General features: G+C 43.0%; 1 protein-coding gene across 12 annotated transcripts in view; it reads left to right on the top strand.

Annotated features, from left to right (window-relative positions):
• Nucleotides 1-16,337, top strand: part of USP28 (ubiquitin specific peptidase 28) — a 75,667-nt gene that overhangs the window by 18,018 nt on the left and 41,312 nt on the right. For 9 of the 12 annotated variants that reach the window (XM_070078467.2, XM_051849130.3, XM_051849154.3 and 6 more), the window contains exons 2-5: nucleotides 7,988-8,065; nucleotides 10,670-10,802; nucleotides 13,473-13,578; nucleotides 14,718-14,877. In XM_070078467.2, coding sequence (XP_069934568.1) covers nucleotides 7,997-8,065; nucleotides 10,670-10,802; nucleotides 13,473-13,578; nucleotides 14,718-14,877 — 468 coding nt within the window. In that variant the 5' untranslated portion in view covers nucleotides 7,988-7,996. The remainder of the gene's footprint in view (nucleotides 1-7,987; nucleotides 8,066-10,669; nucleotides 10,803-13,472; nucleotides 13,579-14,717; nucleotides 14,878-16,337) is intronic. The other 3 variants (XM_089312829.1, XM_070078485.2, XM_070078479.2) reach the window with 1 other exon arrangement.

Here is a 16,337-nt window from a genome sequence, read left to right as displayed (position 1 = left end):
GAACCCAGTGTGCTGGCACTGCTAGGTGGAGGATTAGCCTATTGAGCCGCGGCGCCGGCCATTTGCAATATACTGTTAAAAATGATATTTTCCTGGGGCAGGCACGATGGCACACTGGTTTAAGCTGCTGCTTGGGAGGCTTGCATCCCACATCTGAGTGCCAGTTTGAGTCCCAGCTGCTGCAAATCCAGCTGCCTGTATATGCAACTGGGAGGCAGTGGAAGATGGCTTAGGTGCTTGGATCCCTGCCGCCCACGTGGGAGACCTTGTGGAGTTCCTGATTCCTGGCTCAGCCTAGCCCAGCCCAGGCAGTTGCCGCCTTTTGGAGGTGTGAACCAGTAGATGTCACTCTTTTAGATAAATAAAATAACTCTTTGAAAAAATGATATTTTCTGGCCGGCGCCGCGGCTCACTAGGCTAATCCTCCGCCTAACGGCGCCGGCACACCGGGTTCTAGTCCCGGTTGGGGCGCCGGATTCTGTCCCGGTTCCCCCTCTTCCAGGCCAGCTCTCTGCTGTGGCCAGGGAGTGCAGTGGAGGATGGCCCAGGTGCTTGGGCCCTGCACCCCATGGGAGACCAGGAAAAGCACCTGGCTCCTGGCTCCTGCCATCGGATCAGCGCGGTGCACCGGCCGCAGTGCACCAGCCGCGGCGGCCATTGGAGGGTGAACCAACGGCAAAGGAAGACCTTTCTCTCTGTCTCTCTCTCTCACTGTCCACTCTGCCTGTCAAAAAAAAAAAAGATATTTTCCCTGATTTTTGGAGATTCATTCTGTTGTATCTGTGGACAGATTCTTTGAGCCTTAGACAATGAATTGAATGAGACTCACACAGCAAGTGCAGGCAACAGATATTTATGATAGCGAGTGAAGTATACTTCACAAGGAGAGTAGAAGTGGGCCTCTGAGAAGAACTCAGCTAAGTCGAAGACTCAGCTCAGAACGTCCGCCCATGGCCACAAAGCAAAAGTACACACCATTAGACTGCAGGAGTGGGCCTCTGAGAGAGTTCAAGGCCCTGAATTTAATTTGCCTCGTTAATTTATAGCCAGATTTTTAGAGGGTAGAGAGTTGTTGCCAGGAATACTCTGGCCAGAAGCCCTGGATGGAGGGATGCTGCCATCCCAAGCTGAAAGAGGGTTGTGGGGACTCAGGCCAGGTGTTCTGTGAAGCAGAGCTCATATTCCTCTCAAGATTAGCTTTAGGGACTCTTCCTGGACTGGCCTGGGTTGTGTCTTTTTTTTTTTTTTTTTTTTTTGAAGATAATATGATAGGTGTATAGTTCAGCAGATTGAATTTTTTTTTTTTTAGATTTATTTATTTATTTGAAAAGCAGAGTTGGAGAGAGGGAAAGACAGAGAGAGAGATCTTCCATCCACTGGTTTACTTGACAAATGGCTGCAATGGCCAGAGCTGGGCCAATGCAAAAGCAATAGCCAGGAGCTTCTTCCAGTCTCCCATGTAGGTACAGAGACCCAAGTACTTGGGCTGCCTTGTGCTACTTTCCCAGGCACACTAGCAGAGAGCTGGATCAGAAGTGGAGCAGTTGGGACTTGAACCGGCTCTGCAGGTGGTGCTTTTACATACTATTGCCACGGTGCTGGCCTTGGCCTGGGTTGCTCTTTATCTCTTGCATGTGGGTAGACTGCCTTTGAGCTTTCTAAATTCTCACTTAGCATTTTAAAGCACATAAGACAGCTTTAACTTTCTCTGAAATTTTTTTGAACTTTTCTCCTTGCCTCTCTCTCTGGGCCCTAGCTATCTCCTGCCCAAGTACCATACAACAGTATAATGGCTTCCCAGTCTTACTTCTCATATTTAGCTAAGCCATGCATTCAAAGAAAGGAAAAGAAAGTGTTATAAACTGATAAAAGCAAGATGCTAGATATTAGGTACAGGATGAAAAAATACTGTATATCACAGTTTCTAGAAAGGTATCTTAGAAACTATTAAAAGTAGTCATCCCTGGGAAATGGAATGGTCGCAGAAAGAAGAGATTTCCTTTCTACTTAACATCCTTTTATGCTGGATATTTGGAATTTCTTACTCAGTGCATATGAAAAATCTGAAAAAGTACATGATTTGTTCTTTTTCTTTCTTGATTTTAAGTTTCAGTTCAAACCTGTACACCATATAAGAGCATCTAAATTTTAAAAGTTTTTAATGGCCTTTTAAAAAATGTAAGCCAGTTTATAAACTAAAACAGACATACTCATATACCAGACTTTTCCATCATTCACATAGATTCACATGTAAGCCTTTACTGGGGGATTTAGGTGTATCCACAAAAACTACTATTTATTGCTTTTAGAGAGTTGTATCCTTGTGGCTCTTTAAGTTTCTATTCCATGAATAAATTGGACCAGCATGAAGTTACTGCAGGAAGAAACACTGAAAAAAATACCAGGTCTTTTGTGGATCCTTCCTTGTTTTGTGGAGGTTGACAAGGTTAGCAGTGGTATCAGAATGTAATTATTAAGACACTGTTAGCCAGACTGTTTCTGGAATTGATGCCATATATTTCCTTTAACTCTTCCTAAGATTTTGTTTGTTTCCCTTGGGTACTTAAGTTGTTTTTCAAATGGGAAAGCCAGATCTTTAGCTTTGGAGGGGATTGTCTTAGTAGTTTTTTGGTGTAAAGGAACATTTCATAGTTGTTTAATGTTAAATACAGAAATGTCTCTGAAAGACCAGGCAGTTTAGATCAGAAAAATGTTCATCAGGATGATGAAAATAGCATTCCTGTTTGAAGAGATGGAATAATTTAGGCAGTTGAGCACAATGCTTAGTTAGATGCTCTAAAAATTAGTAATTAGTAGTTTTGCTTTATTTGATCAGAAAGTTTTAACTTAGTTGCTGTTGGATTAGGCCAGTTGTTGTTTGTTAGAAAAACTTGATAGCTTAATATTTTTATTGCCTGAGTAATCCTTTTCATTGCATATTGTGAGGTAAGTTACTGTCTTTGCTTGAAGACGGTGTCAGCTGTGAGAATTGGCCTGGACTGCACCTAAGCCACGGAGTGGCTGAGGCTGAGGCTGGCGAGCCTGAGCTCCCTCCTTCAGAGCTGTGTGTGCGCCTTTCTTCACTGCCTCTGGGTAGGAAAAGAGAGTACTTTTTGTTTCATGAAAATGATATGAATTTAGCTGCGGAAGTACAAACCTGTTAGCTCTTGCTAGTTACTTGACTTTCGTGGGACAGGAGCACGGGCTTTGTCCTGTCTCTATTTGGGCGTGTACTTTATACACAGCAGTGTCATTAACAGTGGAGCTAATACTTAAATTTACTTTCTGTGATGTTCGGGAAAATCAGTGAATTAATCATGTAGTAGGATTCTGATTGCTTAGTTTGTTACTATAAAATTGTTGTTTAATACCTAGTACTTCCTAGGATTTTGAATATGGGTACTGCTGAGAACATAGGTTTAGCTAAATATTTATAAAACTGAGGCATGTCATAGAATTTGTATCTGTACATCCATAGTATAGCTTAATACTTGTGAACTTTGCTACCCTTTTTTTTTTTTTTTTTTTTTTTTTTTTGACAGGCAGAGTGGACAGTGAGAGAGAGAGACAGAGAGAAAGGTCTTCGTTTGCCATTGGTTCACCCTCCAATGGCCAGCGCACCATGCTGATCTGAAGGCAGGAGCCAGGTGCTTTTCCTGGTCTCCCATGGGGTGCAGGGCCCAAGCACCTGGGCCATCCTCCACTGCACTCCTGGGCCACAGCAGAGAGCTGGCCTGGAAGAGGGGCAACCGGGACTAGAACCTGGTGTGCTGTCGCCGCAGTCGGAGGATTAGCCTATTGAGCCGCGGCGTCGGCCTACCCAAATTCTTAGTAACTGCCTTTGATTTATCTTTTAAGACATTAGATGATAAATGGGTTTTGTAAACCTTAACTTCCTGATTTGCCTGATGGCTGCCTATAAAAGGTTGTCATAAGGACCACAGGTACTTGCATATAAGACATGTGTTTACTGACATGAGGTGAGTGTTCAATCAATGCCAGTTAGAATTTTTACCAGTACTGTCCTATGAATGAGTCAAATTAGACTGTTATTATATGACTGTTGCATTAAAGGAGGAAAAAAAATCATATTTAAAACAATTAAGAGAGCCACATATTGAGAAGTACCAGGTAAAGATACAAGTTCATTCATTCACAGGCTCTTTTCATTCCTTCAACATGGGAAGTTAGAAAGGGAGACAATAGTGTGGACCAACATTCTTGGACACACTGTGTGGAGGAGGTAAGATGAATGTATCCCTTGCCTGGAGGTTGGCATTTGTAGTTTAACAAGGTAGGAGGTGATCCTAGCGTAACAGGGGCAACACTCCCAGGCATGAGAGAAGGTGGCAGAAGTTGAGCTGGCTAATGTTGGAATCAAGGAATGGTCTTTGAATGTCAAGATGAGGTGATTTGGATTTAAATCATCATGTAGAACATTGTTCTTGGAGCTGTAAAAATAGTTTTATACAGTATGTTTGAAAATCTCTTCCCAATAGCTTTCTTTTTTTAAAGATTTATTTATTTATTTAAAAGTCAGAGTTACACAGAGAGAGGCAGAGAGAGAGGGAGAGAGAGAGAGAGAGAGATCTTCCATCTGCTGGTTCACTCCCCAACTGGCTGCAACGACTGGAGCTGCACTGATCTGAAGCCAGGAGCCAGGAGCTTCTTCCAGGCCTCCCATGTAGGTGCATGGGCCCACACATGTGGGCCATCTTCTACTGCTTTCCCAGGCCATAGCAGAGAGCTGGATCGGAAGTGGAGCAACTGGGACTTGAACCGGCGCCCATATGGGATGGTGGCACTGCAGGCGGTGGCTTTACCCGTTACTCCACAGCGCCAGCTCCCCCCCCCCCCATAGCTTTTAAAAATGGAAACTAAAGAATTTGTTTTGCTTTCCTGAGTATATTATCCTAGAAAATATACTGTTACTGTCAACTGCTACCTATTACAGAGTGGACAAATAGAGTGAAAGTATTAGAGTGTAACTGACTTTCAGTAAAATAGTTAATATCTGAAAACCAGTTTTCATTGATTCACATTTATTTGCATCTCAGGTTCTCTGAAATTGGAATGTTGCTTTACATGTACTGTCCTCCAAGTAGCAGATATAATTGTCATCGTCTGCACATGTCTGCTCTTGGTCATAGCTGATCTTGCTGTGTAAGGACAGTCAAGTTATCAGCACTGTTAGTACCACCCAGTTTACTTGTCATTTAAAGTGTCTTTTATGGGGCTGGTGTGGTGGTGCACTTGGTTAATCCTCCTGCAGCGCCAGCATCCCATATGGGTGCTGGGTTCTAGCCCTGGATGCTCCTCTTCCAGTCCAGCTCTCTGCTGTGGCCTGGGAAGGCAGTGGAGAATGGCCCAAGTGCTAGGGTGCCTGCACCCGTGTGGGAGACCAGGAAAGAAGCTCCTGGCCCCTGGCTTCAGATCGGTGTAGCTCTGGCTGTGGTGGCCGTTTGGGGAGTGAACCAACGGAAGGAAGGCCTTTCTCTCTGTCTCTCTCTCTCTCTCTCTCACTGTCTGTAACTCTACCTGTCAAATAAATAAATAAATAAATAAAAATTTTTAAAGTGTCTTTTAGAAAATTTCTCTGCGATTCAGCATGGAAATGGAAAAAAAAAAAAAAAGACAAAACTGTCCATGAAGAAAAGCTTGGAAACCAAAGGATATAAGTTGATTTTACATGAACCAAAATACTTACCATTGGAGAAATGAATACAGTTTTCTATTTTCTTGCAAAGCTACAATCAAATGTTTTTCCTAAAAAAGAAGATTCCATAGGTATATTGAACCATGTTAAGTTTTGTTGCTGAGAAAAATGCTAAAGAATTGCTAATCACATACTGGGCAGTGTACCTGGAAGCAGGGGAAGTTGCTGTAGTCCTCAGTATGGATGAGAGAATTCAGAGCTACAAGAAGCAGGTGTGACTGATTCATGTGTCAAGAATGTCAGTGGGGCACTGTGTCATAGTTTTTCTTTCTTAGTTTATAACCAGTGACACTTTCAATTTAGTAAAATATGGTATTTATCTCTCTACTTCCTCATGATAGCTTGTTTGGAATAGATTGTGCTACTAAGTAATCAAACTCGTGATTATAAAAATGCAAGCAAAATTTTAAAAAGGGAGGGGAACTTTTTAAGATGCGAAGATCAAGGTCAAAATATAAGAATAAAATACTTGCATTGTTTTCTGTTAGCTGGGTCTTGCCTGTGTCCTTGTCTTCTCAGATCCAGCCTGGCATATTGGTTAGTGTGCAGACTCTGGAGTCATGCAGCCTGGATGCAAACTCCAGGCCCACTCTGTACTGGCAGTAACCTGTGTAAATTACCTAACATCTCTGTGTCAGTGTTCTGTCAAATGAGCATAATACCTATCTCATACATTTGTTAGGGGAGTCAAATGAGGTAAATTAGTTATTACATGCAAAGTGTTTAGAATAGCAGCTGGCTAAAAGTAAACAGTGCATGTTAACTGATGTTTTTTACTGGGATTGTTTCTTGTGAATCGGAAGTGTTAGTTACTATACGGAGTGATTCCAAATGGAGATGTGATTATCCATCCCATCGCCATCTTCTTGGTCCCAGTTTGGGGTGTATTGATTTTGTTTGCGTGTTTAGAAAATTGCAGTGTGTGATTGAACTATACAGATCCACTCGTTTTCTCAGAGTAAGATCAAGTGGGACTAGAATTAGTTTGGAAAAGTTTTTAATACTTTTTCTCCAAGTCATATGCCATGTTTTCAGCTTTTGCCAAGACTAAATCCCAACACCTCTTAGTCTGGTGTTCACTCTCCCAGTGCAAAGACAGGGACTGGCTTTGACAAGGCTCTGAGCCTCTGGGGCTGCTGGTCTCAGCAGAGCAGGGCTCCATTTCTGGCCTGTGACTCCAGCTTGTGCCTAGAACAGCAGGCCACTGGTGCTTTCCTGATGGCTCTGGAGGGCTGTTTCAGCTAGTTATTTCTAGTCGTATGATGTTGTGTTGCCTTGGGCCCTCAGCTGTTGAAGAATGCAGGATACTGTTTCTGTCACAGGTGGCCGAGAATGTGGACTCCTCTCTGAGACGTAGTATGAACTGGAGGGGTAGTTAATGGTGAAACATCAGCTACTGAATCGGGACCTAACTCTAGGAGTGATATAAATTCGATTTTTTTCTCACTAAACTAATTTTGAACTAGTATGTTTTTAGTGTTCATCTAAAAAAATCCCTAGGTTTTAGGTTGGGCCAGCCAGTTGTTTAAAATGGAACTGCACTTGTAAAGAAATGTTTCGTGTTAACTCGGTGCAGGATAGAAGGAAATAGTAGGGTGACAGCTTCAGGCTGAAAAGGGGTTGTAAACTCATCTTGTGGTAGCTGGAAGTTAACAAATTAGGTTTTCCTTAATGAAGAGGAAATATTCCATAGTTCATTCCCCAGGGAAATACTCCATAGTTCATTTTATTTAATAACTCAGAAATTCCACCTTTGATTATACTTCCCTTTCAGCCATCAAATCTTAAGTTTTAAATATGACGTTGGTGGTACTGATCATTTGTTATTTATATGATTGGGAACTTACTGTCAGTGAAAAATGACACACACAAAGGGCATGTGTAGTGAAGCTCAAAATAGTATGTCTTCACATCCATGCGAACTCCCTGGCCTGCCTCTGTGGCCTGCATATGCACTGCTCACAGAAAGAAGACCCTGAGGCGCTATAATCAGTCAGTGAGGCAAGACTGGTAGGTTGAAATGTTTCTGTGTTTGTAGTTGTACTATTTACTCATATTTCTTTCATGTGTGCCAAAAGTATTTTCTGTGATGAAACTTCTGAATGAGTAATGAATTTGGCATTTCAGAATGTGTCTGACCATCAGTGTCTTGTTGCTCGGAGGGTGTCAGTTCTTCAGAGGAGAAAATACGAGTCTCACGCCTGTTGATCCAAGATGCTTTTCTTCTTCTCTGACATATGTCTATGATTTTATTTTGTTTCTCAAATGTAGAGCTGCCAAATGCTGCTAAATCAACTGAGAGAAATCACAGGCATTCAGGACCCTTCCTTTCTTCATGAAGCACTAAAGGTTGGTTTCCAGACTCCTATTAGCCAAAGCCTTTAAAACAGTAGCCCAAGCCGGCGCCGTGGCTCAATAGGCTAATCCTCCACCTTGCGGCGCCGGCACACCGGGTTCTAGTCCCGGTTGGGGCGCCGGATTCTGTCCCGGTTGCCCCTCTTCCAGGCCAGCTCTCTGCTATGGCCAGGGAGTGCAGTGGAGGATGGCCCAGGTGCTTGGGCCCTGCACCCCATGGGAGACCAGGAAAAGCACCTGGCTCCTGGCTCCTGCCAGGATCAGCGCGGTGCGCCGGCTGCAGCGGCGGCCATTGGAGGGTGAACCAGCGGCAAAGGAAGACCTTTCTCTCTCTGTCTCTCTCTCACTGTCCACTCTGCCTGTCAAAAAAAAAAAAAAAAAAAAAAAAAAAAACAGTAGCCCATATCGTGGTTGTGGCAGTTCAAGATGCTTTCAGACCCAAAGGAAAGCAACACAGGGACAGAAGATCGATAGGTCAGATGACCCTATACCTTCAACCTATAAATTATCAGGGAGTAGGAGAGACTTGAACAGGTGTATTAGTCAGCTCTTTATTACTCTTTAAACATTTTTAAATTTGATTTATTTATTTGCAAGCAGAGACGGAGAGATCTTCCATTTGTTGGATTATTGCCCAAATGTCTGCAAGAGCCAAGAGGAGCCCAGAACTCAGTCTGAGTCTCCTTCACGGGTGGCAGGGATCCAAGTACTTGCACCATCACCTGCTGTCTACCAGGGTGGCCATTAGCAGGAAGCTGCATCACAAGCGGAGCTGGGACTTGAACCCAGGTACTCCAAATGTGGCATGCAGGCATCCCAAGTGGCATCTTCACCATTGCATCAAACCCACCAGAGCTCATCATTACCTAAACTACAGTATGTGAGATGCGCTTCTTGGGAAGGAAAAGTTTTGTTTTGGCTTACACTTTGAGATTCACTGTTCAAGATTGGGTGACCCCATTAGTCTAGCATCCGGTGGAGGCTGGCAGTGGCAGAACATGTGCTGAGGACAATTGCATGGTGAGCCAGGAAGCAGAGAGAGCGATGTTAGGCCAAACTTGGCTTAAATTAGCCCTTTTGCTAGAGCTACCACCCAAGGGCAAGCCTCCAGTGACTTAAGGACCACCCACTGGCCCTACCTTCCAGGGGCCATAATTAGGTCAAGTCTCCACCCTCATCCAGACTCAACAGCGTTTAGCATTAATCCATTTTACCATTAACATAAGACTTAGGGGTTTAAACATCTGCATGAGTTTGGGGACCGAAGTCCACTTTAGTCCATAACAGGTGGGAGACCCCATAGAGCAAAGATTTGCGTTATATAGAGACCTCAGGTGCATCCTGATCCAGACCAACAAACTGGGGACTGTTTGAGTCACAGAAGTCTGAGTGGTTATTTGATCCTGAAAAGCTGCTGTTACCTTTGAAGTATGACAGTAGTAAAGGCTATATTTTTAAAAAGGTATATTCTGAAATATTGACCAGTTGAAATGAGATGTTTAGCACTTGCTTCAAACTCTGAGAAAATAGGCAGTAGAGGTGAAACAAGATTAACTGTGACTTGATAATTGTTGAAACTAAGTGATGGCTACATGGGGTTTAATTATTCACTGTGCTTTTGTAAATGTTAGAAATTACTCCCAGTAGAGGTTAAAAACAAATATGGTCACCTCTACAAAATATGATAACTGTTGGCACTTTTATTATAGAGGCTGACTTCATTTAGAATTTGTTATGTTGGGGCTGGCGCTGTAGCATAGGAGGTAAGGCTGCCACCTGCTGCACTGGCATCCCATATGGGCAGCGATTAGAGTCCCAGCTGCTTCACTTCCAGTCCAGCTCCCTGTAATGTTCCTGGAAAAGCAGCTGAAGACGACCCAAGTCCTTGGACCCTTGCACCCACATGACAGACCCAGAAGAAGCTCCTGGCTTCAAATTGGCCCAGCTCCAACTGTTAGCAGCGCTTTGGAGAGTGAACCACTGGACATAAGATCTCATTCTCTCTCTGTCTCTTTTTCTCTCTCTCTTTCTTTCTTTCTCTTTCTCTTCTCTGTAATTGTGCCTTTCAAATAAATAAATATATTTTTTTAAAAATTGATTTATTTGAAAGGCAGAACTACAGAGAGGCAGAGGGAGGGAGAGAGAAAGAGAGAGAGAAAGTCCAGCATCTGCTGGTTCACTCCCCAAATGGCTACAACAATCAGACCAGATCTCTGTCTGAGTCTCCCATATTGGGGGCAGGGACCCAAGTACTTGAGCCGTCATCTGCCTCCCAGTTTGCACATTAGCTGGAAGCTGGATCAGAGCAGAGCCAGGACTTGATCACAGATGCTCCAGTACGGATGCAGGCATCCAAAGCAGCGCCCTAAACACTATACCAAACGTTTGCCTGAATTAGATGTTTAATATATGCTTTAAGCATATTAGACCTGTTCTCGACCGTTACTGTCATTTTCTGCCTTCTACCCTAGAATTATGCCTGGACTCACTTAGCGTGTTACCATGGCAGACAGGAGCTATAACCAGAAAACGGATTTGCTATTTTAGATTCTGTGATGCATTCCTTTTGAAGTTTCTATTGTTTTTTCCTCCCTTTAGGCCAGTAATGGTGACATCACGCAGGCAGTCAGCCTTCTCACTGATGAAAGAGTGAAGGAGCCCAGTCAAGACACTGTTGCCACAGAGCCATCTGAGGTGGAGGGGAGTGCTGCCAACAAAGAAGTGCTAGCAAGTGAGTATATCCTGTGCTGCTCATTCTCTGAGTCGGCAGAGTAAGAAGTCAGTTCTGTGTTTCCTGTTCATCACATCACCTCTTTGGAAGGAACAGTAGAGATAGCGACTTGTCAAGCCCTTATACTGTGCCAGCCACAGCTCCAAGCACTTAAATGCTTTCATTCATTCATTCATTCATTCATTCATTATTTAGCATGTGTTTTAATGAGTGCCAATGACATTTCAAGCATCTTGAACTCCTGCCTTCATGTAGCTTATTTTTTAGTAGGAGGAGATCAACAAGTAAACAATAAATTATGTAGTACATTCCAGCATGATAAGCACGATGGAGAAAGGTGAAGGACAGAATGAAAGAAATGAAAACAGAAGTGCTGGGACTGGATGTCAAATAGGATGGGCCTTTTGAGAGGTTCAGGTAAGGGGAGACTGTAAGTCATGCCAGGCCTGAAGATGGGACTATACCTGGGCTTGCTTCAGGAGCCCCACGGGGGCCTACACTGAGGCTTGGTAGGTGAGGAAGGCAGGAAGAGATGAGGCCTGGGAGAACAGGCATCAGATCATACAGAGCTTACCAATAGACCAGCTTTGCTCTGACATAATAAAAACAAAATTCCAAAGTGTATAAACTGAAAACATATGCCTAATAATCAGTGTTTAATTGCTTTAACTTAGACACTGAAAAAGCTAGCTAGCCGTTGTCGCATGTTATTTCTCTGTTAACCATTTTCACAGTAAGTGGATGGCAAGCTGTTGTCACCTGAGCAAGAACTCAAGAGTTAAATACATGGGTGTTTTGTTGAATTTAATGTAACATGACTTTCAGATTCATTATACCAGCAACATTAAACTAGTTTTATTTGCTGGAGATTCTCCAAAGAAACATAAAACTTGCAAGTGCTTCTTTATTTCAGACCCTACTTGGTACTATGTAGACAGTATACAAATATATACATACAGGCAAACATGTAGATACAACATAAAGTATACATTTGTACACAAACATATATCCATAAAAATAGAAACAAAAATCTTACAACTTTCATTTAAAATCTTTATTTTCTAGCTTGTAAATGGGTTTCTTTCCCTCCATAGACTCTGTCAGCCTTTTGATTGTTTGTTCTGCCCCCTTGCACGATGGTTATCTTGGCAACCTAGGTGGTATGGGCAGGGGCTTAGAATTGGGTGATCCCTAGAAGGCTGCCACTCATCATAGGTAGTGAGCCCTAACACTTCACGAGGCTGTTAGTTGCTTAAAACACCTCAAAAATATTGAAAAGAGCAATGCCTTTTCTCTTTGGAGAGAGGGCATTCATAGAGTCATCTATCTTGGTGATCAAGCAAAGCATTTAAAGTCTAATTGTAAAATTCAGAATAGGCATAGGACATCCCATGAGCTCAGTTATGTTAGGCTTCTGAGTGCTCACTAAAACAAAACCGAAACCTGGCGTCTTTGCCTGATGTCCAGACACCAGGACAGAACGCAAACTTTTAACCGCAGTCTCTTGCCTAGCATCAGAGACAAAATCTAAACTAAAAACTCAGTCTTTTGCTTAATGGCAGGAAGTGAAATTCTCCCACAAAGGACAGGAATATCAACAATGAGAAGTACAAAATAAAAGTTTCCGACTGCAACCAAAATGCATTTGGAAGTTGGAATCCAGGAGGACTTACTCTGTGGCCGGCATGCCCGGGGATGGAGAGACAGCAGTGACTGTGGGCCTGTACCTGGCGGAAGTCCAAAGGGAGTTCTAAGACACCAAGGAAGATTGGCCAGGATCCTGCTGGCTCCCCATGCATGTCAGCTGAGAATCAGATCAACCTAGTTGAGAACAAAGAAAAGAGTATTTTTGGGGGGCTTCTTAGGATTGTAATTCAATCAGCCTTGAAAATGTGCTCCAAGGTGTTTACCACTTGGTGGCTGCATTTAAAGCTTAAAATCGTAGGGAGGTGGTGGTTACTTCATTTACTTGTTAGGAATTGTGATGGTTACTCACAGGAGTCAAACTGTCTTTAAGAAAGGGATTGGGTATTGTCTCAATCTCTTGGTTATTGAGGGGAAGCCGGGGTGGGGTTACAAATGGTTAATAAGAGCTGGCAAATTGCAGTTTGGTGCAGTTCAAAGATCAGCATGCATGTGTGTGCATGTATGTGGGTAGCTGAGATCAAAGGTTCAGCTGGGGACCTGTCTGAAATGATTGACATGGCCTCCTGACTCTAGTCCCCTGAAACAGTGCTCTTCCATTTTTATTTTCTTCCTTGATATCTTGAGAGTGTGATCCATACTGAGTTGATTTTTGTGTGCGGTGTTTCGTAGGGGTTCGACTTCATTCTTTTGCATGTGGATATACAATTACCCCGTTTGTTGAAAAGGTACTCTTTCTCTGTTGAGTTGTCTTGGTACCTGTGTTGAAAATCAATTGACTATAAATGTGAGGGTTTATTTGTGGACTGTGAAGTTCAATTCTGTTGGTCTATGTGTCTAACCTTATGCCAGCAGCACACAGTCTTGATGACTGCAGTTGATTACTGCAGTATCTGTTACACAGGTAGGCCATTGTAGTGAAGTATTTTCTGGTTTTGTGAATCCCTTCACCTTTTTTCTTTGACCACAGACCGAAGGGCAGTGTTTCTTGCATGTAGATTAATTAAATTTCTGTTTGTCTTACAGAAGTGATAGACCTTACTCATGATAACAAAGATGATCTTCAGGCTGCCATTGCTTTGAGCCTATTGGAGTCTCCCAAAATTCAATCTGATGGAAGAGATCTTAACAGGTTATTGATTTATTATCTTTGCTCCCCACATTCATATGTAGATCAGAATGCCACTCAGGAATAATTCTGCCAAGCTCCTGTTTTTTAAAAATGTGTTTATTTTCATTTTATTTGAAAGGCAGAGAGGCAGACAGTTATAGAGAGATCTTCTGTCTGCTGGTTAACTCCCTAGATGCCCACAATAGCCAGGGCTGGGCCATGCCAAAGCCAGTACCCTGAAACTTCATTCAGGTCTGCCACGTGGGTGGCAGGGACCCAAGTAATTGAGCCATCATCTGCTGGCTCCAAGGGTGCACAGTAGCAGCAAGCTGAATCAGAAGCAGATTAGCCGGGGCTTGAAGCAGGCACTCAGGGATGTGGGCATCCCAGCAGGGTCTTAACCACTGTGCCAGATGCCTGCCCCCAAGTTCCTTTAATGGTCCCTGAATGAAATTTCTCTTGTAAAAAACTTTGAAATAACACTGGCTAACTTTATGGCTCACTTTTGAAAAAATAAAAAATAAAAAGAGTTTTATTGTAGTATGTAGTCTTTGAACAGAATTCTGCAAAGTTTTGTTGTTTGCGTGGCCTCTGAACTAAAACCAACATCCTAATCCAAGATACCTGATAGATACATATTCACTTTGTGAACTGTGAGGCTTGTGCTATTGGGTATTTTTAAATATTCCGGAAGTGATCAGAGGCATATATATTTTGAACTTGTAATTACTTGGTTGTCTGATGCTACTACTTACAGACGTCCACTCCCACTTTTGGCCTGTCAGTTTCTGGACATGTTTATTTCCTCACAGGGACACAGGGCTGGGTTTTGTATGCTGGGCAGGTTGGGGTCTCTTACCCCTTTCATTGCCAAGGTATTGGAGAAGTGTTGTTGAAATCTAAAACTTTGAATCTGGTAGACTTAAATATTCTTAATTCTCAACTCTGCTTTGTTGTGAGCCTTACTAGTAATAATCTCTGTTAGAAAAAGATGAAAATGTCTGCATTGTTCTTGCGTTATATCTTGTAGTTACTAAATAACCAGTGGCTACCCAATGAATAGTTTTTCTGGGGCTCCTGATTATGACAGGTGTCCAACATCTTCCATCTAGTGTATTTTTCTTTAACTCTTCTTCTTGTGGCATCTTGACACCATATAGGATGCACGAGGCAACCTCTGCAGAAACGAAACGCTCAAAGAGAAAACGCTGTGAAGTCTGGGGAGAAAACCCCAACCCCAATGACTGGAGGAGAGTTGATGGGTGGCCAGTTGGTCTGAAAAATGTGGGCAATACATGTTGGTTTAGTGCTGTTATTCAGGTATGATACTTTGAAGAAACAACTGTGTCTTCTATAAATAATCCTGTAATTTATTAAACTAAAATGTGAAAAGCATAGCGTTGAAAAATGAAAACATAAAACTGGGGAATTTTCCCAATGGCATTGTTTTTTGGGTTGCTTTCTTGTGTTTGCATTACATGCACTGATGTCCAGGTTTGGCAGAGCCAGTACACAGCCTTCTGTTATTGTAAATATATTGAGTAGGTTTTCCGGTGAGCATGTCGTGAATTCTGTATTCCAGCAAAGCAAGAGTAAATAAGCAGAAATCAGTCTGGGAGCTGTCATAGACATCCAGGCAGGAGACAGGGGCAGCCTGCGGTAGAAAGAGGTTGGAAGTCATGGAAGGAGAGAATGAAAGCACTTCAAGTACCAGGGAGATCAAGTCTATGGGATTTGGTGAGTGACTGGATATAGGATTTATGCAGCAAAAAGTTGAGAAGAAAAACTCCGAGGTTTCCAGCAGGAGTAACTAGGTGAATGATAGTGACATTGACACGGGAGGAGGAATAATTTAGTGCATTAAGAATGGAGTTTAGTTCAGTTTTAGACATGCTGCATTTGAAGTGTCTGTGTAAGACAACCATAGGGAGGTATACCATGTAGCGGTTATTGAAGGGGGGCTGTACTTCAGAGAAAAGGCCTAGGCTGCAGAGGTAATTCTGGGACTCAGTGCCATGCAGAGGGAGTACAGCCAGGGGAGTGCATGAGTTCACTTAGAGTGTAGTGGATTGGAAGTGTCTCTTGGACATCTCAACCTGACATGGCCATTAGTTAATCCCTGCCCTGCAGTTATCTTCATCAGGGTTCATGGCAGCTGTTCAGCTGCTCAGGTCACAAATGGAATCGGCCCAGGTTACACTCACAGTGCATGCAGCCTGCTATGAACCTGGCACGATTTTAGGCACTGGAGAAATAGTGAATAAAGCAGAGCCCCTACTCTCGTGGAGCTTACTTTGAAAAGAGTGGGACATAGACTATAAATGAAACACAGATCAGCTGATGATCAGCACCACGAAGACTGATGAATGGGAGCTAGAGGGGGTTCTGCCAGAGAGCAGAGGAGCACTGTCTACATAGGCTGCTCAGGGATGGCCTTTGATAAGGTGGGCGTTTGAGCAGAGCCCTGAAGGTGGCAAGGAATGAATCATATAATTACAGAGAACATTTGAGGCAAAGGGAACAGCAGGTGAAATGACCTAGGGTCAGGAACTTGCTTTGTAATGCTTGAGAAATAGCAAAGGAGCCAGAATTGTGTAAGCCAGAACTGAGAGCAGTGGGGTCAAAAAGGGGTGTGGGGGGAAGTTTGGGGTCATGATGAGGACTTGGGAATTATATATGAGATGGGAAAATACTTGAAAGTTTAGAGCAAAGCACTGATAGGATCCCTCTTCCATTTTAAAAGGATCAATGACTGGCATCTGTGTTGAGAATAGAATATA

Source organism: Oryctolagus cuniculus, chromosome 1 (genome assembly GCF_051225735.1).
Source record: "Oryctolagus cuniculus isolate XC-2025 breed Fujian yellow rabbit chromosome 1, ASM5122573v1, whole genome shotgun sequence".
NCBI lineage: Eukaryota > Metazoa > Chordata > Mammalia > Lagomorpha > Leporidae > Oryctolagus > Oryctolagus cuniculus.
This window is presented reverse-complemented; position numbering and strand designations above follow the sequence as displayed.